Below are 27100 nucleotides of genomic sequence, written 5' to 3'. Positions count from 1 at the left end.
TCTGGTCAGATGGTTTGCTATTGTTTGAATTATGTTTGGGTGGTATTAGGTCGTCCCTAAATCTATCAAACAACGTGGATGTCCCATTTAAGGCGACATAAGAAGATTGTTGGTGATTATAGCAGAAAATTAAAAGAAAGTATATGTTTCCTGGAAGTATCTCATTCACATTGCATCGAAGAACAAATAAAGAAAGAACAGCAAAAGCTGCTTGAATACGCTAAACAAGCGAGGACAGAAGAAAAATACGGACGATATACTACGTCGCAATAATCAAAAAGGAAAACCACTACGGGATGAGAATGTATGAATTTAAAGTAACTCGATAAAATATGACGAGAATATAAAAGTTGTAAATGGGAAAATATGGAGTGGTACAACTCCTGCTGTATGATGGTCGAAACAGGGTGAGTCAAATGTAATATGAATATTTTTTAGGAGAAAATGTAATCATGGTAAATACAAAATGGAGGTAAGTTTCGAAGAAGAGGAAGCAGTTAATGCACAGAATTTTAAAGTAATCTTGTATCTTGCACTTAGCAGATTCAATACAACGTGGGTAAACAATGTTAATTAGTTGAGTGTCATCAGCATACACAGAATGTTAATTTAAAAACTTTTCGTCTAAACACCTCGATTCGCGGTTCTGATAAATATTTCTATACGGAGAAACATGCAGTATACCAACGAGTGACACATATCGAAATTTTTGAACAGGCTAGGTTGAAAAATTGTTAAAAACTCACCTGTTGTTTCTGCAAGGCAGCTACGTCACCGCAGACAGGACCCAGACCAGTGAGCTCTGTATCTTTTCTTATCACCCATTCAATGAGCTCGCGCAAAGATAAGAGCAGAGCGTTCCAATGTTCCGTGTTGCTCTCCAATCGATTTCTGCAAATAAAAAAATCATACTCGTTAAATTTCAACAATTTACAAAAGATCCACGGAACAGATAATTCCTAAGATACAACACGTTGGCTCGTAAAATATATAACAACGCCCTCCCACCCCCTTCGAAGTTTAAAATTCCTATTATTCGATCTTCGCGGAAAAAGTTTGTTGACCTCGAGTCTGCGTCACTCGCGACACGTAAAAGTAGGAACGATAAGCGTCATCCATTAGGAGCGTAGAAGGGTAGGAACGACAATACGCAGCCGTGAAAACGTACGTCTGGCCGTAAATACTGATAAGGGGCGACCCCGCGTCGTTGCAAAGAAAAATTTACTCTCGGTGAGAAAGTGAAAAAGAACGAGAGAATGAAAGCTCTGAATGGAGAGGAGAGGAAACATCAGGGTAGACGAAAAAGGTGAAAAAAAGCAGCTCCAGAAACATTCAAACCTAACTATGCAAGGAGATCAAGGAACCAGGTCTCGAAACTTCGTCGAAACGGAAACGCTGATCACAATTAATGGTAACGCGAGGTAACTGGATTCTTCAGGATCGTTGCACGGTCGCGCGGAGTCCGGGTATAAATAAGTAACGGAAAATAAGGAATATTCCACGGAGGCTTAGCCGGCCAAGGAGGCGAGAGGAACTTATCGAATCGGAGAAGTTGCAACCGAGGAAACGAAGGGAAAAACGAGCGTCGACGCGAATGGAAGACGAAGAGGGAAGCCCGGTGGAGGGGGAACGAGCAAAATAGGCAGCCGGAAATGAATAAGGAGAGAAAGAACCAGAAGGGATTGAAAGGAGCGAAGATCGAGGCGCGAGAGGAGCTGGCAGGAAGGATGGTGCTCGGGATTTAGATTTATATTCCGCCATTGTTGTACCATTGTCGACGGAGCAGTCTCCCTCACACCCCCCAACATCCAACTCCTGTCTTCTCATCCCTGCAACCCTCCTTTTCATCCACGGAAGCCGCGGACCCGACGTCTGGTATCGCGAAGGAACAGCCCCGCGGCCGGATATATTGCAGTTATTGTAACGTCGATGAAAGTCCTGCGGAATTCCGCGAGCCAGCCCCCGTATACTTCCGGCCACTATATATACATATATACGCGCACCCCGGAAGGCATTGTGCCTTCTTCTTCCGCGAGATAAGGAGACCGGGATATATCGCTGCCAGAGTGTTGAATACCGCTAAGAAGGATAGCTTGACTTTTTGCCCTCCCCCGCCTCCCACGCTCGATATAAACCGCTGGCAAAAATTCGATCGTCCTGGCGACCAGATGACAAACTCCGGGACGGAGGGGGATTCGGGATATTTTAGCGACCTTTCGCCGCGAAACGTCCGACTTTTCGATACAGATAACCGTAGAGTGATAGTTTGCTAAAAAAATTAATAAAACGTAATTTTGAACGATGAGAACAGGTGAAGTTGGACGTCTTAAAAATTGCTTTGCTTTGTCGAGGCGTCTAGGGAGTTCTAATATTTTGCTTCTTGTATTTTTCTGAGTGAAAAATAGTCATTCGTGATCAAAATTATGCCTTATTTTATCAGTAGATTGCATATTTTTATTAGTATTATAGAATTAATAGATCGAGAGCTTTGTAGAGGATTGTCTCAACCCCTAAATGTAATAATTCATATCTTTAAGTATTTCTTATAGTTTTACATATTAAGTGCAGTCTGTAGTCTTTGAGAATTAAAATTTCCCATAAATGCATATCTGTAGTCTATTTATCACACTGTATTGTATACTGTAAGCCATCACTGAACACATGGATCTTACAATTGTATAAACAGAATCATTATTCATGCTAACTAACCTTGCACAGTATTGTAGAATAATTATTATATTGTCTCTCATATAATTTTCATTTTGTTTTTCTTTACGTATTAAATTCTTTGTGTACCAAAGAGGTTTTCTCGTGAATAAATGAATAATAATAATAATAGCACTGTTAAATATTTTGTTGCCACCCTTGGGAAAAATTTTAATGGGAGATTCTAGTGGCCAAAATAAGACGAAAATCAAGAATATCAATTTCTTGACTGAGGCTTCATTAAAAAGTTATTAAAAAATTAAATTAAAAAATTTCAAATCATTCTGGAAAAATTATTTTCGGTTGCGGGAGTCAATTACAATCATTTTTGGTGAATAGATATATCCTTGAAATCCTACCCACTTTCGAGAAAAAAATTCGAGTAGGTGTGAAATTTTTCGGCGAAATTAAAAAATTTCAAATCGTTCTAAAAAAATTATTTTCGGTTGCGGGGGTCAATTACAATAATTTTTGGTGAATAGACATACCCCCGAATTCCTACGCACTTTCGAGAAAAAAATTCCTTACAGAAAATCTAATGTCTGACCATACCATTGATATGTTTCCCTTAAATTTCACGCGTATGTTTAAAACGCCATAACTTCTGAACGGATTGAAGGATTTTAATGTTTAAAAAGGCAAATGACGCGTATTTTAGTGAAGAATATGTAGAAATTCTAACAATATTGAAAAAGTTGTTCCTTGATATCGTAAAATGAGAAAAACCACGTAAAAATAGTCCAATTTTCAAACAACCATAACTCCTACAATAGTGAATATATTTCAATGAAACTTTTTTCTGAAGTAAAGCTCATGGGTATCTACAAAAAAGTATTAGACAACTTTTCTGTAGGGCGTCAAACAAAATTATTAAAAATCGAAAACGAATTTTTAAGAAAAATGGACAGGGTGCCTACATTTTTCGGCGAAAAAAAAAAATTTCAAATCGCTCTAAAAAAATTATTTACCGTTGCAGGAGGCAATTACAATCATTTTTGGTGAATAGACAGACCCTCGAAATTCTACCCATTTTCTAGAAAAAAATTCAGTACGGGTGGAACTTTAAACGTTAATAACTTTTTAACGAAGCCTCCATGAACAAATTGGTATTCTTGACTTTCGTCCTACTTTTGCCTCTAGAATTTCCCATTAAAATTTTTCCCAGGGATGGCTGAACATCCTGTATATCAAGTAGTAATGAATGAAATAAAGGAAATCTACAATATAACCTGACTCAGAGTGCGCAGTTCCTAAAAACGGAAGTGTTGATTTTCGCTCGGCGATCCTTTCTCTCCGGAAACAAATAGTTCCGCGATCGATATCAACGATGTCGGCTGTTTAATCGATGTGGTCGTCGAACGATTAATTGCTCCAAGTTCGGTGCACCCTGATTACCGCCGGGACAACTGACGTTCCTCGGGGTTAATGGAACATCAACGTAATCCGTGTTTGTGCTGGAGAATTACAATTGGAAAAACGCGAAAAACGCCTGTACACAGCTCGTCTCCCGACCGACACGGAAGGATCTTTAACCCTGCTGTTCCACTAGAATCGGCGATTGCATGCACGCAAGATCGTATAAATTATGAGAAAAGTAAGCGAGGAGTAAAATAATACTTGACAAATAATAATTCTCGTTCCGTGACAATTTGACGGGTGTCAGTAAAAGAATAAAATGTATTGCTCGCGAAATATTTCATAAAATTTCAAACTAAAACCCTGTTTCATATATTCTAATACTGACTGGCACTTCTGTTTAAGCCATTCGATATTTTCGTAACGAGGGAAACAAAAATTGGTAGAATTTTTGTTTTAAATACGCGAATAAAGCTAACAGGATTGTTGGGTTACGTCCAACGAAGGAACGGGTAATATCGTCGTTCTTTAAAGTCGAAAACCAACAGTGGGGGTGGAGGGAGGGGGTAGGAGAAAATAAACAATTAGATTGGATCGCGCAGGGACTTTGGTAAACGATAACGCGACGAGGACGAAAGTTTTTGAACCGCGGTTCGATTCTCGATGGCGGAGACTCGGAATAACCCGAAACGCGAGCGTGGAAATAAAATATACATATACACGGGAAAATGTGCCAAACGGAAATACTGGCTGGCCGTTGCAGCGATTTCGGATAAGCCGACTTCCCATCGGGGCGAACAATTTTTCTTTTTTTTTTCTCTCCCTCAGAACAAACGTGCACCTCTAATCTCTCGCATTAACGAACCGCTTTAAAAAATTTCTGTCACGCTCCCCTAAATCTCCGTGTCATATTTTATGGGCGGGGGAAGCAACGTTGATCCTCGTTACGATTCGAAAGCACGATAATTTATAAATAGGGGAAAAGATTAACGAACGTGACGTTCTATCGAAGATATATTGAACGTTTTTAACAGCTTGTACGTTCTTGAGATCGTTTTCGGGATATCAGAAATTTATTAGACTGCCGGAGATTATAAGAAACTTGGAAAGGGAAACGCGACTGTGATAATGACTTTTTCTCGCGATACTAATTATTTGGAAAGTTGTTACTAGATAACTTAATTAAATATGAGATTGTTTTTTAACTCGGAATATATCTTTTTGCAGGATTATGTTTAATTAAGCATTTAGTCGTTAAGTAATTGGTTAAAACAATAGTTTCATATTCTACATATTTTTTATATTTTATAATACTAGTATATTATAAACTTAAGATGTTCAGGCACTGAAAATCGATTTCACTTTTCAAATGATTTCCCTTTCAAAACTAAATTTTCGTATAACTTCTTAGATAATTATTATTATTAAAAATTGTTAAATATTGCAATTACATTTCGACAACTTTTTTAATTGAAAAATAAGCCATTTTGAATATTAGATATAATTTTAATCTTTCTGCGATGAAGTTCGAATATGAACCATTTTTGCAAATTTATCAATTCTTCGAATTTATGAAACGAGGTTAAATATACCAGAGTATAAGCATTTATGGAATTTTTTAAACGTATAAAAACATTAACGAGTTCTCAATACAATTTACAATGCGGCTTAAAAATTACCGCAGACTTAACCGAGAAAGGGTACATACAAAGGAATTCTTTTGGCGGTTTCCGTCTGTTGTGTATTGCGTCCAGCTTAAATCTAGCTCTCAAGGAAAATCCAGATAACGACAGTAATGAATATAAAAAAAATTTAAGTCTCGCAAAAAGGTTGAAGCGATTTGTGAACAGGCTAAGACGACAACCTCGAGCTTTAAAGCTCGCTTTGGACTGAGACGAAACAATCAAACGGAACAGCCTTGTGCTCCTCTGTCTCGTGGAAACAAAACTGGAATTTATTTATTTAAAATACAGTAGGATTATCGTCTTAGCAGACAACTTCTCCCAGTCTCTTTATATTTGTCAAATCCCATAGAATTTTCTTGAAACAATACTGCATCAAATGGCACGAATCATGAAACAATCGTTTATTTTTAAACAGTCCTTTTTACGAATACTACTTCTAAAATGGAAACGATATTGAAATATAACAATTAAAAATTTTTCATTCATCAAGAATGCAAGTTCTGAAAATGAAATTTAGCCATCTTTGCTTAATTTTTAACGCAGTCATCTGAGTTTATTTTTCAGCAAATTGACTTTTTTTATAATATCCTGTCTTCTAAATAAAAGTATTAAGTAAAAAAGATGTTTTGTACTAATAATTAATAACAGTGCATAAATATACATTGTTCCTGATTGCATAATAATAAAATTAGGCGCTCACACAGATAGAGAGAAGCCCCAATTTTAATGCACTTATCTTCCAGACAAAAATCTGTAATTAAAAGCGAAATCTCGCAAGTAACCCATTCAGAAATCACTCGGGTGTCGTTAATATCCCCCAATTATCGTGTCATGCGACACCAGCGACCTACATTTCGAATCTACTTCGCAAAGAAATTCTACGAATATCAGGTTCATCGTCCGTGTTCTGAAAGCCTCGGTTTGGTTTCACCCTGTCCGAAACGCGCTCCATTTTCTCGCGATATAAATTAATTCTCCATCGACTTTTTCCCCCATGACCCTAAAAATTCAACACTGTACGAATTTATCCAAAACTATGCGTCTAAAAATTATAACGATACATCGTAAACAGTAGAAGTTTGCACTTTTGTGTTCTAATATTTATTATTAAATATCAGGTAGAAACTCGTATTCTTTGTTATGAAATCTAACTAAAAACGTATTTCTATTAAGTGAAAGAAATAAAATGTTACAGAAGTATTTACCCTATACGATTTGGCGTTAGTAATAGTTTCAAAGGGCGATATTATGTACTGCATTTCGTCATGATATTACTATATAACCTCATCGGTAAAGCTTATCTAGCGTATCGTGCCTTAGGCGCGTCGCTATCAATCATTTGAACAATCTGTTAAACTAATTATGTACTAATAACTCATCGAGAAATTGGAGACTGTTTGACAATCGATTAACCGCTTCACGTCTAATGCAGGATCTGCTGGATAAACCTTAACGATGAGTTTGAATAGCGTGATGAAACGCAGCGATATTACTCTTCGTATCTAGAACGTTAATTATTACAACAGAATTTTTTTTAATTTACAAAGAGTCTCAGAATCTTACTGAAAGCTAAATGGTTCCTCTTTTGATCTTTCAGAGATACTGTTTGATTTTTAATTCCAATTATTTGCATCACGTTTGGTATGATCTAATATCAAAATAAATCAAAGTTAATACAGAAAAACGTTTTATTATTTGAGAATTCTATAATTGTAACACGTACTTATAAGTACTTGGGTAAATTCAGGACATTGAATCGTAAGATTTATTTTAGATTTATATTATTCATATCGTGTTTGGTAAGATCTATTATAAAAAAATAAATCAAAGTTAATACACGAAATGATGTTGCTTTATTATTCACGAATTCTATTAATGGAATACGTACATATGCACCTATCCCCATTAATTCCAATAATTGAGGTTTTACTATATTTTATAATAATAAACCAAGTTTCTTGGTATCAAATTATTAATCCCCTCCTCGAGGTTAATTGGCAAACACGAATAGGAAGATATTCGGACACTTCAAGACAAGAGAAGACAAGATATTATTAGTTTGACAACTAGGTAACTGCGGACTTTTTTAATAAAATGATAGATTTTTTCATGGAACGAAATAACTTTATTTAGTAATGTATTGCCCATTTCTAACAATGACCCTTTGCCATCTTTCAGGCAATATCATAATTCCATGTTCATAATAATTCTGGTTTTTATCGGCAAAAAACTGAACCAAGTGTGATTTGATATCATCATTATTATTGAAATTTTTACCATTCAAGAAGTTTTGCAAAGAACGAAACAAATGATAATCTGACAAAAGTGATATTTAGCGAACCAATTTTGACACTGCCGCTATTTTAAGGCTTCGTCGCCATATACAGCAAATAACTTTTTGTGAGCTTGCAATGCATTTTTCCTTTGAAGAAGTAATACAACAAAATATGACGATTTGCTCGTTTTAAATTTCCATTGTTCAACCGACGCGCCAAAAAAGATACACAATCGATCGATACAATGTTTTTTCTGAGTGACAATTAAAATACTAACTATCAGACAACAATATGGGTTTTACGTTTCGAATACAAATAAATACCTAACAATTCAATTAAAGCCATCCATCAGTGAAATCCACAGCTACATAGTTGCCAAACCAATGTAACCCTCGTGGAATTTTGTCTAGATAATTTATTAAAAAATTTATGAAAAATTGGTCGATCAGCTTACGGTCTGTTCCGCGTTCCGTTCGATTTTTAACCATGGTTTCCACCGTGGGAACGGAATTTCCTCGTGTTTGGGGGTTGCCAGCACGATCCTTCGAACCCCCATCGACAGATCGCGGCGGCAGACGCGGCGATAATCGACTCTTCGCACAGAATCGGAAGAGGCGGAGAGCGAGGGCCGCTCCGACAAAGCCTTTTGATCTATCGCCTCGTCGGTGGTTCCTTCCCCGGCGTTTGCCACCGAGACGTCCTCGTTCTCGCGGTCGTACTCGTCCTACCGGTTAACGCAATAAAGTCGGCAAATGGAATTGCCGCGAACGGGCGGAGCGTTATAATTCCACTCCGGGGAACAATTTACCGGCACAATTCCAATCCTAGCAAGGTCGTCGCAGCGCAAAACCGATCCAAACTTCCTCGATAAACAACAACAACGCGACTATTAACGTACCCATGCCAGGAAAACTCGACGCCCAAGCTGCTATCCAAACTCCCCAAAACCGTAAGTCCTTTTTAAACTCGCTGATGGCCGTGTGAGAATCGCTACTGTTTCTAGAGACTTGTATATTAGTTAGAAAGTAATGGAAGACGCGTATTCGCCCCACGATGATCGTCTTTCAACTCTTATCAACGGTGTAATGCAAGAAATTTTACAAGAATTAAATTTTGTATATTTCTTATATCTCTTCTTTTCGAGTATGATAATATTGACGTTTTTTTAGAAAAAAGGCAGTACAAGGATCCGGTATTAATTCTTTGTTACTTAAATATACTTATTTATGCCAAAACTATTACTTAGAAAATTATATCCATATTGTTGTAAAATAATATCTAAAAGAAAATAACAAAGATAAATTCAGCTTTATTTTGAGTTAAATTTCCATTAACCTACCACGATCGGTCGAATGAATGTTTTTAAAATTCCGTTTAGACTTTCTAACATACAAGGTTAATTTTACCGCCATTTAGCCATCAAGTCTATTCTTATTGTTTATTTTTTGAGGAAAATATGTAGCCTTGTTTATCTACCTCGACTGGTCATTTGATCAGCGAAATTCTGAATAAAATTCTGATTAGCTTCCCATTGTAAATAGGAAATATATGTATACATAGCAAAGATGAAAGGAATCTTCAATTTTTACTGTCTTAAAACAGTCTAACAATGCGTATTAAAAATAGTTAAAGTTTACATGGGTACAATTCCGAAACTACTAGTGTTATTTCCATAATTTAGCCACCGTTAGAAGCGGCAAAGCTTCCTCTTTAAAATGGTTTCTGGTTTTTATCGATCCGACTTTCCGTTTTGGAGATATCGCAGTTTTAATAAAGAGCTAATTTTTCTAATTCGACTATCTCTGTCTCCGTCTAACGTGTCGGACCTTTCTCTTTCTCGCACGTGCATCGTGTTGACCTATATTAAGATCGTGAGTGAGTGACGTAGTATTTCCAAGAATTTACTATTTACTGTTTACCTCGAGCACGCGCGGTCAATGACCCCGCAACCGATGTCAACAATGAAAGGTAAACAAAAGCTTCGAACGCTTATATCTCTGGAACTAATTACGCTATCAATTTGAATGAACACTCGTTTTAAAGGGCATTCCATCCTCTATCCGGCAAATATGTCAACCATTATTATTTATGCTATCTTCTATGTTTATTTTAAAATTTACTTTGATTCTATGCACTCAAAGAAGTTTCACCAGTTCCTATTGATTATAAAACTGATATACGATAACACTGCATTATTAATCGTTTATTTAGTTGAAAAAGAATTCAAATTTGTATACAGAATGTCTGCCTAATTACTGGCCAGAATTTTTTTAATTGTACGAAGTTAAAGTACTATTCATGCAAATTTAGAGTAAGATTATTGAATATTTTCGTACAGATCTTAAAAATGCATGCTTTAAGAAAAAGTATGCGACATAAAAGAGACAGATATCTTACGAATAAACTTCAAAACACAACTTTCTATACATATAATACAAAAATTAGAAGTATGTTGCCTGGTAAAAGAGAAAGAGAATGACTCATTTGTCATTTGATCGGTAATGGTGGGAATGGGTATACATGAAGTGTCGGTAGATTTAAAGATAACAACGTTTTAGAAACGGGTCTTCGATCCATACTTGTCGACTTTATTATACCACGAAACTTTTAACTGCATCCGGATGTCGTTGGATTTAATCGTCAACCGTGATAGCCACGTTTTGTAAAGGTTTTACACCAGTGTCGGCTCCTTTCGATCGTCAACCGTATCGCGATGGGAACTGAACGAAACGATCGCAGTTTCACAACATAGGAGCGAGGGTTAAATAAAATTAACCCTGCTCTGCTTACCCCATTATTTCGGCTACAGTAATAGCGGTGCTTTATGGTGTTCGTCGTTATATGCCCGATAAACTTTTCCACGCGGCTAAAATCAGTTGGTTTTACGCGGACCTTTAATTTAATAACTGGACTCCTTTACGACTGCGCTCGTGTACCAAATTAGACAGATAAACCGTGTCGATTAATAGGTTTCCGAAATCGTTTTAACGTCGAACCCCCCCACGAAGAGACGTTTATAACCGACCAAAATGCGAATGAGGGATCAATCATGACCGCGTAGAATTTATGGGACGCAATAACAATAATCTGCGAATGGTCCCATAAAAATTTCGTCGACGACGTAAGCGATTCGAAACGATTACGGAAACTATTGACCGGAGAATTAATCAAATTCACGTGTACTATTGTACAGGAAAGAGAATACATTTTTACGATAATTTTTCTTCGAATGAAATTGTAGAAAATTCTATAGAATTATAAAATCGAAAGAAAATTGTACTATCTAGGAAAGTTAGACAACAAACCTTCATTGATATAAATCCTTAGAATTTTATTGTTTTAAATATAGTCTCGAAAATTGATACTTTTGATGAATTTTCATGGACCACAGCTTTCCAAAAACTTTTATAAAAAATGCACTGTATTTTGAAGAGACATCCAGAGAGGCAGTGACTCCGTTAAAAAATATATTTTTTAAAATTGACAAAATCTCGAGTCGTGTCTAGATGGCTGACGGGAAAATGTAGTTTCCAGTGTATCGCGATCTTCGACAGTAGTTGGCGAAGCAACTTGAACGGCGAAAAACAATACTATTGTTACCGCAAATCGATCAGCGCACAGTGGTCTTGCTGGCTGTGTACATACCGCGGTACAAGCCAATAGAATTAGCGCAGTGTACGATTGGCCAGACTTTGTTCTAGGTTTAGCGTAACCCAATAAGCTTCCAGTTCATTCCGATCGGATTGGAAGCTCGTCCCCGTCGTCGAAAATCCAAATCTTCGAGAAGACAAGGACACTGTCGCTGAAATAACAGACAGATCCCACGTAAACTCGTCGAAATCTCTAAGGTCAATTGGAAACACCAAAAGAATAGATTTGCCCGAATCATTAAAATTATTTTATACTTCCAAACACTATCCACCATTTGGAAATCCAAATTTTTAAACAATTTCACGTTCACTTCAAATGGAACGTAAAGTGTTTCCTTGTTTCATAATTAAAAAAATGTCATGTATTATATTAATTATCCGATACTAGAATAGCTTAATTTCTATAGTATTTGATTTTTCACTATTCATTGTCGGACCCGATTTGGGACAATTCGCACAATGGACTAACAAGTTTCGCAATAATAACAATTATTATCATGGAAATACACTCATTTGTGTATGTTTCTGACTGAATGCGGTGTGTAAATATTATATAGCGGTGATTAATTTACGGATTGTGTTTCATACACAAAGTAAATTATTTTGAAAGCAAAACGTTGAAACGATACCTGATACTAAGCTACAGTATTTGTTTTATTACACAGTTTAAAAAACTCAAGATGCCTTCAGATTTTTAAAGAACTCGTTTTGTACTAATAAATTCTTCGTTTAATATAAATGAACTTTCGTTGAAAACATTGTTTTATCAATCTATCGGTAGCAGCACAAATATTTTGACAATCAATTTACAATTCACTTTGTACACGATGAGCTGAAAATGCAGTTTTTACCAAATTTTTGTGCAAATTTCTTTAGCTAGTCGAAAATATAAAATCAAACGCAATGCATCATCATTTCGTAGATTATTTTTAAACGATGGAACGAAATCAATCGGCGCTTAAAGGCAACATAAAACCATTTCTAAATTTTAGACCATATTGTTGATAAATTTATTCTATTTTTGAAGGTGAAATTTTAATTGTTTTCGTATTACAGGTCGTCGAATTTTTATTTAAACTAATATCTCGCCTCGAAGTGCACTTTCTGGCCGGATACGGCGTATCACCGGTGATTATATCGTGGCAATGCGATCGATTTTCTTGGCCAGACATGGCAAAATGTCGAATTCATCGAGTTTTCGAGTTTAACATCGACGTACAGTTCCGCGTATCGATAATATCACTTTTTTCTAATCGTCATCGACCACGTTGATCCCTATCGATAACTCGTTGACGAATGACGAATCGATAATCGCGAACGGCCATCTATAGCCGCGGACTGCGCTTTATATCGACAGACACGCTGTATTTATAATCCCATTAATTTATTGGAATTCGTTTAATCCGACGATTAACGCGCCGCAGTCCCGTTTCTCCGATGATATTTCATACTTTTTGTAGAGCCAGTGAGTAATTCGGAAATCGGGTGTGATGGATGACGATTAATTCGGAAAGTATGGTTAATCAGTCGTGGAAAATCGAATCGTCGCTCCGATAATGAAGATCCGCGTTATAACCGGGATTCGTTTGAATTAACTTCGCGAACGCTCGAAATTTCAGTTTTCACATATTGGGTTTGGCGTTTGCGAGCGATAATCAATTGTTATTTAAATATAGGTACGATAGAACCTTCATTGAAAGAACATTCAGATAATATTTGATCGTATTATAAATTCATGTCGTTCATAAATATCGAATCTTTGTATTTATTAGACACCTAACTAAATTTATTTATACTGTTTACAATTAACTTCATTTTAAATCTACGAAGCAAGGAGAGTCTGAGACAATTGTTAAGTATTATTAAGCATATGTGTAAGATAGGAACGATATTTTGACTAATTTATGTCACTTTCTTAAAGAGTTCTTTCTTCAGGTGTATCTGGATCATTTCGATCATTTCTGTCACACGAAAATTAAAAAGAATTCAGATAGATTACCAAGTTAAATAATTTAATTTTAAGTCGCTATTTATCTGAAAAAGATATCAAAAACTTTATCGATTACAAACGAGACTGGATTTAAGATACGTCTTAGACGTGTCTGACAAGGTCGTTTCTGGATTTAGAAATCGAATAAAGTACTCAACGTAATTGAAGGCAAATCAGAATACTCTAACGATCTAAGAATAAATTAGATGTCGGATTGACCAGTACCAAGCTATCCTAAAACGGAAGTAGGAAAGCGTACAGAGTGACTTTTTGGAAGAGATGGATCAACGGAGTTTCTCTAATTAAGGGAGCTTTTCAGAGTAGCGACAAAGATATAAGCTTCGAGCTACCAAACGTACTATGGCTAGGTATTATATATAAATGATGCACAGCAAACTATCTCTCTTAATCCTTGTTTCAAAGCAGTTTCAGACTACGGCATATTACAATGGCTATCCAACAAGAATCATTCCCAAAACCGAATTTATACCTCAAATTAAATGCTTCGTATAATTTAATAGTAATAATACGTCTTTGTCGTGTCAAACTTGCATGCATTGAGGAATTAGAACTAAGGGAAAAGAAAAAAATCCCTATTATTCGAGTATGAATTATAGAATACATTCTTCTGTGATAGAAATTAAAAAATAATTATCTTAACAGATATACATATACATTTGTGACATCCATACACATAATTTTAATTAATCTTAGTTATCAGTCTCAAATGAAATAAGTATTGCACGTATTAAAACAAAAGTTATTTAAATAATTCAACCCTTTTGTATATACCCATGTAACTCTGAAATTCCTAAAGGAGTTGAAAAGTGCTTTAAATAAAAATTTCATAATAAAATATTTTTCAAATTTGAATCGAACGGAAGTAAATATTTTCGAGAGGTTATTCGCGACTCTCGAAGAACGTAGCAATCAGGATCGTTAGACGAAATACTTTCGGAAGTCAGACGTGAAAAGAGAAACGGAAAATACTTTCTTCGAAACGAGAGTCCAGCGAACTTTTCATGCATTCCCCGTACGGCTACGGTCCGAGAATTCGCGGAGGTTGAATCGCGCGGTAGTTTCTCGTTTCAAGAAGCGCGACGGCAGAACGAGGAAGAGGAAGAAGAAGGCCCTTTTCACAGAGAGTTTTGAATATTGAATTAAAATCGCGAGATCGCGACGACCCAGTGACCGAACGCCACTCTGCCCTCGTGAGTCGCGAACGGATCTTTTGTCCCGAGAGAAACTCATTTCAGATTTTCCTTTGAGCCATCGAGACCTCGCCTCCGGGCACAAAACCATTCTTTCATTTTTTATCAACGCGCGCCCGGTGCTCCCCTTTTGAAGCCAGCGTGTCCCCTTAAACGCTCGAGTACATACGCGAAAGACACCATTTTCTTGGACGTTCCGAGCGTTCGATATCAGATTCCACGTCCCTCCCACGCTCCACAGCGCGAAAAATATTTTCACGTAACACTTTCAACGCCCAACCGCGTTTCTCATTTTCGTTGGACGTGACTATTACGTAACAGCATTTTTTGATTTTCATATTAATTTTGCGTAAAAATTATTTATTCAATTTTCTACGCAGTTCCCTCCTCTTTCACAGCGATCTAAGAGCCAAGATTCTTATCCAGATAATTTTATTCGGCACTTGTTAAATAAGAATACAAATTTCAATCATAAAATTAAATATTTTACAGAGAAACAAATTTAACCGTTCGATAGGATAAACGTCACAAATAAATTGTTACATACACGTTGATCTTGCAACTTATTTATTTTTCATAATCTGATCACAGGATATTCATTTAAAAATAATAGAATCATAAATTGTTTATTCTATTATTTATACACTTTTAATTTTAAATCATTCCATCGAAATTGGAATGAAATTCTGCTCAATACATAAAATCATTTGACGTATTTATACACACGTGAAATAGATTCTTGTTTCGTTGTGGAAGTAGTACTTTATTAAAAAATATATTAACACAATATGTGCTTGATCTTGTAACTTATTTATTTTTCATAATCTGATTTCAGGATATTCATTTAAAAATAATAGAATCATAAATTGTTTATTCTAGTTTTTATACGCTTTTAATTTTAAATCATTCTATCGAAATTGGAATGAAATTCTGCTGAACACATAAAATTATTTGACGTATTTATACACACGTGAAATAGATTCTTGTTTCGTTGCAGAAGTGGTATTTTATTAAAAAATATATGTATTAACACTATATGTGCTCAATACGTAAAAGTACTGCAAGATGCTCATCATCTTTTCGCGCATAAATTGCATTTTTATGTACTTATATTATTAAGTAGTCGTGAATTTATGTAATGCGAAATCTTGGCCCGAACGAAAATTCCAATAACCAGCCAATTAACCGTCCTCTTAATGGGAATTTCCCTTACCAGCTCTCCTTTTCGAAGCATCTTCCGAGCACGAGTGTCCTTCAACTTTTAAAAGCACAATTTAGAAGCATTCCAACATCCTCGTGATATTTCAAACGCACCTACAGTCAGGAACAAAGGACGATATACACGGAAAGATCCTATCTTCGGCACCACCATTTCCTTCTTAACGAATGATTACCCTTATGATGCCTTTTGTTCGTCAACAATTCATCACCGACTTGCAAAAACCAGCATGACAAAGGAACCCCAAAATATATAAACAATGGAACTCCAAAGTAGATCTCTGACGGAAAAACGGAAAATAAAACATCAGAAACGAACCGGGGCGTCCCGCAGAGAAACTAGATTAAATAGAATAATAATTATTCGCGAAATACTGCTTCACCTTCGTGGCTGATATATGAGAGCAAAATAAATAAAATTTACTAGAATATATCCCAGGATATTAACATGTTAAATCATTGCAAAAGGCGAAAAAAGAAACTCATGAAATGTTTATGAATAATGATACAAAATTACGATTAGAATAAATTTAGAAATAAAAAGAGCAGGGAATGGGTGAACCTTAAAGGATAGAATAGGAAACGTAACCAATTTTATAGGAGATTGCAGAAACAATACATGCTACAATTGGAGTTATTATAATTAAACAACGTTTTGGTCCATTTTCATAGAACCCTTCTCACGTATTTAACAAAAATTAAATGATCATTGCAAAAGGTGGAAAAAGAAACTCATGAAATGTTTATGAATAACGATAGAAAATTACGATTAGAATAAATTTAGAAATAAAAAGAGCCTTGACTGCCACGTCATCCATACATGGGTGACAGGACTGTTCACTGAGCAGTTAAAAAAATTAATTCTCAAAATTAGATGTTAAAGAAAATAAATTTTAGTTATTACGAAAATAAGTACTAGGACAACTTTTAAGTTGTGAGTACAACAGGCTGAAATCAAAGTTTTGATCTTGTAAAAAATATACTTGATATTGGACCAAATAGAATATAGTTTAATTTAAAAAAATATACTTGTTATTCAACCAAATAGAGTATAGAGTTCTGGTAGACAACGTGTTTATAAAAAATGAAACGCCACCCATTTTACAGTCGACTCAAGAAACACTATAAGCTACAATTGGAATCTACCAATATTATTTAACAGTCGTTGGAATGAAATAAAAAATCTCGTGACCTTTCTATCGCACCTTAGGAAGGGCGATACACCCCGAAGGACCCTATCTCTCAAACCGCCATTTCCTCCTCGGTGAACGACCGTCCCCGGTGGCTCCTTTTGTTCCCGCGAAAACCTCATTTCTCAGATTTCACTTTGAACCGGGTCGGAGACTTCGAACCCTGAGGGAACAGGCTCGGATCCTCGGACTTCCCCGAGGCTCGCGAAGAAGCGTGTCGTCTCTCGTCAACTTTTCCTCCCACGACACGACGGCTCGAGCGGCCCTGAAGAATCCGCCGAGCGGAAGCCTCCATCCGGCCAGCCGGAAATTAGAAATTTCTAGCGGTGTCACCGGGTCACCTGGACCAGCTTCACGCTCCACGGACCCGGAGCCCTTTCGTTTCTCCACGAGTCGGTGTATCGGGAAGATTGCCATCGATTCCCATGTGCACGAGAGACCCTCGAGAACCTGCACGAGAATTCGCCAACGATCGCCGTGGTTGTCGTCCTCGATCGCTTTTCGGATGGTTAGTTCTTTGTTTGTCCCTTGGTTTTTCATGGAACATCGGGTCGCGTGTTTCCCAAGGACGATCGAATTTCGTTCCGTCGAAATTCAGCGCAGACGTTGGTCCGTCTTGGAAACGAAATCGTCGAAGAAGATTGATCGCGGGCGCTCTGTGACGAATTGCGACTGGTTCGACCGTCGATTGTCTACGCCATCGATGCTCATCCTTTTCGTGCGAGCTAGTCTTTTTGGTCGATCGACTTCGACGTCTACTGAAGGTTGATACACGGATACAGTCAGTATTGGACGTTACTCGAACGAGGGATGAAGTCTTATTTGTTGCTCGATTAAAATTTCTTGATCGTTCATTAGTGTTTATACATTCGAAGACGGCGAATAAAATAATTTTCTTGAACGTCGGTCTCAGGTTAAAAGAAATTTCGGTGTTATTTGTAATTTTTGCACAAAATATAGGAAGCATTAGATTGGAAACGAATTTTTTTTATAATTAAATTTTGATTCGATGCTCAAGAAGGTATGTGTTTCGGCCACGAACAATTCTTCTTGATAGAACAATCGTTGATCGTGGTCGTGCTTATCGCACAGCCACTCTGTGCTCCTAACCCTTAGTTGAACCCTCAGAAGCTGGTGCTTCTGATACGCAGAATGTCTTCGTGCGGAGACTAACTAGTGATCAAGTTACTTGTCCAAGAGTAATCTGACGAAAAGTCCTGAATTTTCCCATAAGGAAGCCTCGGTTTCCCCTGCCAAGGTGACAACGACGAACATTGCCTACCGGAGGGAGGATTGGTCAAACCAATCCTCATCGTCGTCACCTTGGCAGGGCGGTTCCTAACAATTAGCAACATTCCCGCCCACCCTGCCGTCCAGTGTCCAGGTAGACCATGCAGGAGTGAGCGAGAACGCTGCGTTGTTATTAATTTTTTGGGAAATACCCAACGACCGCGAGACCCCGGTGGTCCGCAGCTGTGCGCCAACGCGGGTTTACGATACGTCAATCGCTATTGAGGCAAGGAAGAGCTCCAAGGATTCCAAGTCCCGTGTAGAGTTTGGAGATTCCTTAACGACCATATCCTAATTTATCAAGAAAAAATGTCTTGAAGGCCTAGTCCTCAAAAATAGCGTAAAGTCACGTACGTATCATAAACCCGCTCGCTGTACCGACCCTGAACAGTATGGATACTATAAATAAATAGTATGAATATACCAGTACGTATAAAATATATATGAAAAGCGGGAGCTTGTAAAGCTACATCCGTTGAATTTATGAATCTACCGTTACGCCGCAGAAGGATTTGAGAAAGATAGTAGCATGGCGGAGAGGCAAAGAAAAAATGTCTTAACGACAAGATGAAATATTAATATGGTAATCCTCTTGAAATTCAAGTGTATGGTCGGCCGTGCACCTGCAGCGTCGCGAAAACTGCATGGCGCAATGTCGTTGCTCTATTTGAACGGATTTGCATAATTTTCTATATTTCAGAAACTACGGTGATATATTCATTTCCAACTTCAACCACTTCCGTTGGCAGCCGATTGCGGGCTGCGCGCAAGCGGGACCGTTTAGAGAAATTCATAGTGCACTACGATGCACGACAGGGATTCATTTTATACCCCAAAAGAGTACATTAGAAATGTTTGCCAAATAATAATTGATTCAGCGAATTTGTATGAAATTCCAGGACACGACACGAGAGTTGCTAATTCTCAATAATTTACTTTATAATCTTTTTTTCAAAATATTTTCAATTGCTATTTTACATACAGGGTGTTCCGCCATCCCTGGGAAAAATTTTAATGGAAGATTCTAGAAACCAAAATAAGACGAAAATCAAGAATATCAATTTCTTAATTGAGGCTTCGTTAAAAAGTTATTCAAAAATTAAATTAAAATTATAAATCATTTTGAAAAAATTACTTTTGGTTGCGGTGGTCAATTATAATCATTTTTGATCAATCCTACACACTTTCGAGAGAAAAATTCATTACTGAAAATATAATGTCTGACCATAACTGTCTGGTTACCCTGAAAGAAAAACATTTCAAATTGTTCTAAAAAAATTATATTTGGTTGCAGGGATCAATTGCAATCATTTTTGGTCAATAGATATACCCTCGAAATCTTAACCATTTTCGAGAAAAAAATTCCTTAACGAAAATATAATTTCACGCCGGATATGTCACTCCAAAATTTCGTGCGTATCTTTAAAATGTCATAACTTCTGAACGGATTGAAGGATTTTAATGTTTCAAAATGCAAATAACGCGTATTTTACTGAAGAATATGTGCAAATTCTAAAAATATTGAAAAAGTTTTTCCTTGATCCTGTAAAGTGAGGAAAACCATATAAAAATGGTTCAATTTTCAAACAGCCATAACTCCTGCAATAGAGAATATATTTCAATGAAACCTTTTTCTGAAGTAGAGCTCATGGATACCTACAAAAAAGTATTAAACAACTTTTCTGTGCAGCGTCAAGCAAATTTATTATAAATGAAAAACGAATTTTTAAGAAAAATCGACAAGGTGCCTAAATTTTTCGGCGAAAAAATAAATATTTAATCGTTCTGGAAAAATTATTTTCGGTTGCGGGGGTCAATTACAATAATTTTTGGTGAATAGACATACCCCCGAATTCCTACGCACTTTCGAGAAAAAAATTCCTTACCGAAAATCTAATGTCTGACCATACCATTGATATGTTTCCCTGAAATTTCACGCGTATGTTTAAAACGCCATAACTTCTGAACGGATTGAAGGATTTTAATGTTTAAAAAGGCAAATGACGCGTATTTTAGTGAAGAATATGTAGAAATTCTAACAATATTGAAAAAGTTGTTCCTTGATCTCGTAAAATGAGAAAAACCACGTAAAAATAGTCCAATTTTCAAACAACCATAACTCCTACAATAGTGAATATATTTAAATGAAACTTTTTTCTGAAGTAGAGCCCATGGGTACCTACAAAAAAGTATTAGACAACATGTCCGTAGCATGTCAAACAAATTTATTAAAAATCAAAAATGAATTTTTAAGAAAAATCGACAGGTGCCTAAATTTTTCGACGAAAAAAAAAATTTTGAATCGTTCTGAAATAATTATTTTAGATTGTTGGGGTCAATTACAATCATTTTCGGTGAATAGACATACCTCCAAAATCCTACGTACTTTCGAGAAAAAAATTCATTACCGAAAATATAATGTGAGGCCAGAAATGTTACCCTGAAATTTCATGTGTATGTTTAAAAAATCATAACTACTGGACAGATTGAAGGATTTTAATGATTCAAAATCAAGCAATGAAAAAATACATTGGACGTACATATGTCTACAGGCGGAACTTTAAATGTCCATAACTTTTTAACGAAGCGTCAATCAACAAATTGGTATTTTTGATTTTCGTCTTATTTTGGCCTCTAGAATCTCCCATTAAAATTATTCCCAGGGGTGGTCGAACACTTTGTGTACACCATTGTTAAGACTGAATCACACTTGTATAATTCATTATAAATTTTTAAACTAGACATCAAACGATTTCTTTATTTTATTTTCGAAGTTGCAAGTGATTCAACACTCTTCGACTGCTTTTGAAACGCAACATTTTATATTCTTGAAGACACATATTGCTTCACGTGACGCAGAGGACATAACTTTGGTATCTGCTACCCTGTCCCAGAGGGGCTATCAATACGCGTCCACACTTTCGAAACCCAATAAATAATAGAACTCTGGTCACCAGGAATATATTTTTCTCCGACTAATGTCCATATTTTTCGAACACCTAATAAATTTACGCCAAATTAGCGTTTGTTTTTCGCTCGATTGAAATCGCGAAACAAAGATAACTAGATTTGCATCGCTCCCGTAATAAACCGAGCCGCTAAATATAATTTCGAGCGATGTAACCTAACGATATCTCGATAATTTGAAATCGACGTCGGCCCAGAAGAGGCCGTCCAATTCATCGGCGGTCAGATTTGATTCAGATCGAATTAATCTATGCAGATTAAACGCTTACCGGCGTTGGGGAACTGCGAAACGCTTTTCCCCGAATGACTCGAACCGGTAGTTCGATTAAACGCTTTACCGCGATGAGTTACGATTCTGTTTGGAATAACGAGTGCTTTAAATCGGAATTAATATAGAAGATTTATTAAGGAAACACCCCATTCGAACGCTAGCAATAAATCGGACGCGAACAGTTCCAGAATCCCTCGTTTGTTCGCAACCTACCCTCTGTTCTCGTACACACGCGCCAGGATTTAGCCTGGCTAAGTAAACTGCGGCTCGTATATAATTCTAAGAGAATGTAACGTCTAGGAGCCTAATCCCTGGAAATCCATGTATACTATGAGAAGTAGCGCGAGGTCCGACTATTAGCAAGGTGAAAAATGTCGGTCGTTTCCCAGCTGATTTGCGATCCGGCGCATCGAGTAGTTTCGCAGCACGCGACATAATAGCGAGTCATGAATCTTCGTCTACCGTGGAAGTACCTGGTATTATCTTGCCTGGAAGCTTGAACCAAAAAAAATGAAGTTCTGTTCCAGGCGAAGATGGGGGGGAAAAAATAGCACAGAAAAGTTCTTTAAATCATGAATTTAATTTCATTTGCTCTCGGTAACGGTATCTGTTATTTTTATACTTTTATAATAAGTTTACGCTTTTGGAATTCTATATGTAGCGTAGTATTAGTTGGAACTTCTGTCAACTATTTTCTTCTTTCGCTAATATAAATTGATAATGATAATATGTCCTTATTGTATCAAACTTGCGTGTATTAAGAAATTAAAATTAAGTGGGAAAAGAAGAATTCCTATTATTCGAGTAAATTATTGGGTTATAGAATATATTCTTCTCCGACAGAAATTAAAAAATAATTATCTTATTCGTTACATTGCAGTCCACTTGTCTGAGAAGCAAAATATACATATATACAATTGTGACACCATACATATAATTTAAACTAATTTTAGTTATCAGTGCCGGATGAAAGAATTCAAAATGCACTGCATGTATTAAAATAAAAGTTGTTTTATAGTTATATAAATAATTCAAAAACCACCCCTTTCGTATATACCTATATAACTTTGAAATTCCAAAAGGTACTGAAAAGTGTTTTAAATAAAATTTTCAGAACAAAATAATTTTTCTTGCAAAAGAAAATCTTCCAAAAATGTTTCTTTTCCTTTCATCTTCAAAATTGTATTATTATTTACATCTTGTGTCTAGGAGTAAAAAGAAATGAACTTTTGGTACAATATAAGACCTTCGCCAGTTTATCGAAGAAACAACTGAATAATGAAGATTCCATCAAAGCAGTTGCTCGAAAACGATAGAAATTACGGAATAAATCATAACATACGGATCGAGTCTCTCTTATTTTACGATTCGATAAATTGACATGGACGTTAGGTTCACTGACAAACACGAGGTACTGTTGGTACAATATAAGAATGAACCTTGGCCAGTTTATCGAACAAACAACTAAATAATCGAGATTCCATAGGAGCAGCTGTTCGAAAACGATACAAATTATGGAACAAACCATAACATTCGGATCGAGTCTCCCTTATTTTACGATTCGATAAATTGACATGGACGTCAGGTTGACTGACAAACACGGGGCACTCTGCGAAGTAGACCAGGACTCATAAGGACTCGAAACGACCGAATAAGCTGGTCTGGTCGCATCTGGCTCGAACGGGAACGTAATGCCTGAGAATATAGACGTCGTGAATACGCGGATACGGTTAGGCAAGGAGAAGACGTGCATTTAGTGGCAACGGACGCGCCACCCCCGCGCGGGAAAACCGACAGCTCTTCCGGAGATTAACGCTAAGCCACACCTTATCATACTTTAAGCTCGTACCGCTATCGTGCATCCGATACACCGCTGGAAACACGTAGGGCCGGAACCGCGTAATGAGTTATGACTGCTGGGAAACCGGAAGGAAGGAAGCTCCGGGGCCTGAGCGACAGGTTGATTTCGGTGCATCGGTATTGCAACTCGTGCATTCCCTCGTACACAATACGCTGTGCATTCTGTGCAAGCTGTACGCTTCCTAATATTCCCACGTTCCGTTTCAGCACTCTTTTTTTCATCTACCGATGGATACAAAGGGCTAGCAATTTTTAAAAATTTTTACGAAAACACGAAGCGTTAGGAAATCGTTCGTATCGATGTTCAAAGCTGAGCAATAATGTACACTGGCTACTTGCTATCGGTTACTTATAGTATCAAAATATTCGCACAGACGAATTACCATCCCACGGCAATTATTTAATGCTATAAATAGTATAATCAAGTGTCAAAATAGCATTATCTGTCAAAGGAAAAGAAATTATAGTAATGACTCTTAAGATGAGCAGTTGGCACGTTCAACTTTCGTACAGTGGAAGCGAAATTCGACACCAGATATCTATGCGTGTCGCGTTTCAATGGTCGTCTCACGTTTCACTGGCTCCAAGGGGTATCCAAACGTTCGACTTACGAATCACGTTCACTTTAACACTTTCACGTCCGCACGGTTCAGAAAAATTTTCTTCTCTTTCGCCGGCACGTTTTGCAAATTTGTTCATTAAAATGTACAAATATAAAACACAAAATTCATTACAATATAATAAACTTTGCTTCTTTCTATGAAATGATACGTGTAAATAAATGTGATTTATCGAGGTTATTGAAAAAAAACATTAAAATTTAAAACATTGGGATTTTCAAAAGTGTTAAAAATCATTACTGTACAATAATTTTTGTCAATCTGTTACTGTAACCACCTAACAGAGAAAGGGAGAAACATTTCAAAGGGAAAATTCCCTACATTATTTTGTACCTCGTCGTTCATCGAACGGTGGCAACAAATATCCTACAATGGCGGTGGTCATTCGTTTCTTGCGTCCGTAATCAGCCAACTTTGTACGTCTTCGCTTTGCCTGGCTGGCGCGGGCGACGACGTCGCGTAAAAATAACTTCGATTTGGCCGGATCGGTGGAAGGGGGTGAAACCGGGTGGCCGATTCCGAGCGGAAAAGCGCTGTACGTGACAGATTTCAGCGTGTTCGCGAAACGACGGTAAAAGAACGTCGATTCACAGAACCGACTCGATAAGGGCCCCACACGGTGATTCATCACGATTCGCGATTATCTACCTGTCACTTCCGGTTCAGCTGGCGGACGAATCAACTATGGCGACTGTTCGCTATCGTCGGCCACTATTTTCGCCCCGGGAATCGCGGCCCCATCTTCGATACGTCCGCGAATTCAACGGCGGGCCCTTCGATTTTTTTCGATCCGTTCGACGCGTCGCGATTTATATAATTGAACGTGCCAGGTTGTTTTTGTCCTCTGTTTCGACGAGTTCTTGTTTTTTCCGACGATTCGATCTTCCGGATACCGCGAGTCGTATTTTAACCGTCCCAGAGAATATGGTTTCGCTGGAATCGAAAGATCCACCGATTACGAACCCGTAACGAATTTCGCCTGGTCTCTTTTTTCATCGAGCAAATTGGACGCGTTTTAAGGGCGCAGTCTCGTGTGTACGTTGCAAGATTTAACCATCTTTATTAATTTTTTTTAACTAAATGTTACATCTCACGCAATTTACTTTTTTAATAAAAAAAATCAAAAAGATTTTTATTCGGTAGGTTTCAAAATAATTAATTGGCAAAATCGTGTAAGCTTAAATTAAAAATTGCAAAATTTTGTCATTTTTTCCGCAACTTTTTAATAAAAGTTATATAATATACTCATTATAAAAATACAATTTTGGTACGGACGAGAGCTATTAGTACGTCGAACAACATGTAAACATTTAAGGGCCATTAATTAATTAATTAATTCTTGTTATTACAAACTAGTGATAAGTAAAAATTAAAAACAATCATTTATGACAACTGGAATAATTCATAATGTCTCATATTAATTGTAGGATTGTCATCTCTACAGTCTCAGGAAACACTGATTAAAAACTGGATTGGTCCGGCACAAGCAAATAGTATAGCCACGCAGGATTCATTTTAACTAATAACTCACAATTCGCGTTGATCTGACTGCTTTGTGTCTCAATAATTATGGCTTTATAGCAAGGAATGATGTCATGTAGTAGGTCGTTGAATTTGTCTCAACAAACACTATCATATTATTAACAGAAAATTATATGGTTTTATTTAAAAATAATTAGCTTGACTCCACCTATACAAAAATTATTTATACCACATAATTTGCCCTTTTAAATAAAACAACTTTTGTAAGAACACTTTTCTGATACCTTAAATACTTCATGAGACATTCCACCATTCACAATAAAGGTAACACCCTGTATATATTTTTAAAAAATGAAATTTAAAAAAAATTAATTTTTTTGAGGTCTCACATGAGTCTGCTCCTTAATATTGTTCTCCCCGTCGAGTAAATAAGAACGATTTTCAAGATTATAAACATTCACGATGAAGGCAGAGAGGAATATTGCACCCGAATAAGTAAAATTGCACAAGTTTTCGGGGCAACGATGCAAAACTGTCGAAATATTCCTCCAGAAATGTTTCATTATTCTCGGCTCGTTACGGAGTACAACTCAGACGTACGGGAAGTAAGCGTGTACTTGGCAACGAATTCACCGGGCAAACGAGAGCGCTAAGTTAAAATTCGTGCAAAATATTAAAAGCACCGACGATAGACGAAAGTCACGGTCGGATTTTTAAAAGATAAAAATCGTAACCGCGATACGACCAAAACGGAAACAAAATCCCGTAAGAACAAGAGGATTAAAACTGTGGAATAAGTCCTTTTCATGCAAGATTCTGCTCCCATAAAGACTGGGCTTAATTAAAGACGAGTCTTGGTGCTACGCTTTTCGAGCTTTTTAAAACCATTTCTCGTACGAAATAAAATCCTGCATAGAGAAACTATACATTTATCATTAATTTCGACTAGTATAACTTGAAACTAGAATTTAAAAAAGAATTAAACAATTTTGAATGAAATGACGATTTTTAATGAAATTTTTGTATTAAGTTGCATATCTTCGTCTGAAAATCTGATTAAATTCTGTACAAAATTAGCCCACGAACAGTAATGTCCTCTTTAGTTTGTCTGATATACAGGGTGGTCGGTCACCACTGAAAAAAATTTTAATGCGAGATTCTAGGGGCCAAAATAAGACGAAAATCAAGAATACCAATTTGTTGATCGGGGCTTCGTTAAAAAGTTATTAACGTTTACAGTTCCGCCTGTGCTGAGTGAGAACCACTATCGCCTGCACGCAGCTGTATGCAGATCGCTGTTCTACAAGCGGAACTTGAAACGCCAATAA

At 36.7% G+C, this 27100-nt stretch overlaps 1 protein-coding gene across 1 annotated transcript in view; it reads right to left on the bottom strand.

Moving 5' to 3' along the window:
- Positions 1-27100, bottom strand: part of LOC122400373 (dystrophin-like) — a 702582-nt gene that overhangs the window by 108865 nt on the left and 566617 nt on the right. Inside the window, exon 48 of the mRNA XM_043401810.1 lies at positions 747-891. Coding sequence (XP_043257745.1) covers positions 747-891 — 145 coding nt within the window. The remainder of the gene's footprint in view (positions 1-746; positions 892-27100) is intronic.

The sequence above is a fragment of the Colletes gigas genome, unplaced genomic scaffold, assembly GCF_013123115.1.
Source record: "Colletes gigas isolate AHSC1104 unplaced genomic scaffold, ASM1312311v1 Colletes_gigas_Sc00017, whole genome shotgun sequence".
Lineage (NCBI taxonomy): Eukaryota > Metazoa > Arthropoda > Insecta > Hymenoptera > Colletidae > Colletes > Colletes gigas.
This window is presented reverse-complemented; position numbering and strand designations above follow the sequence as displayed.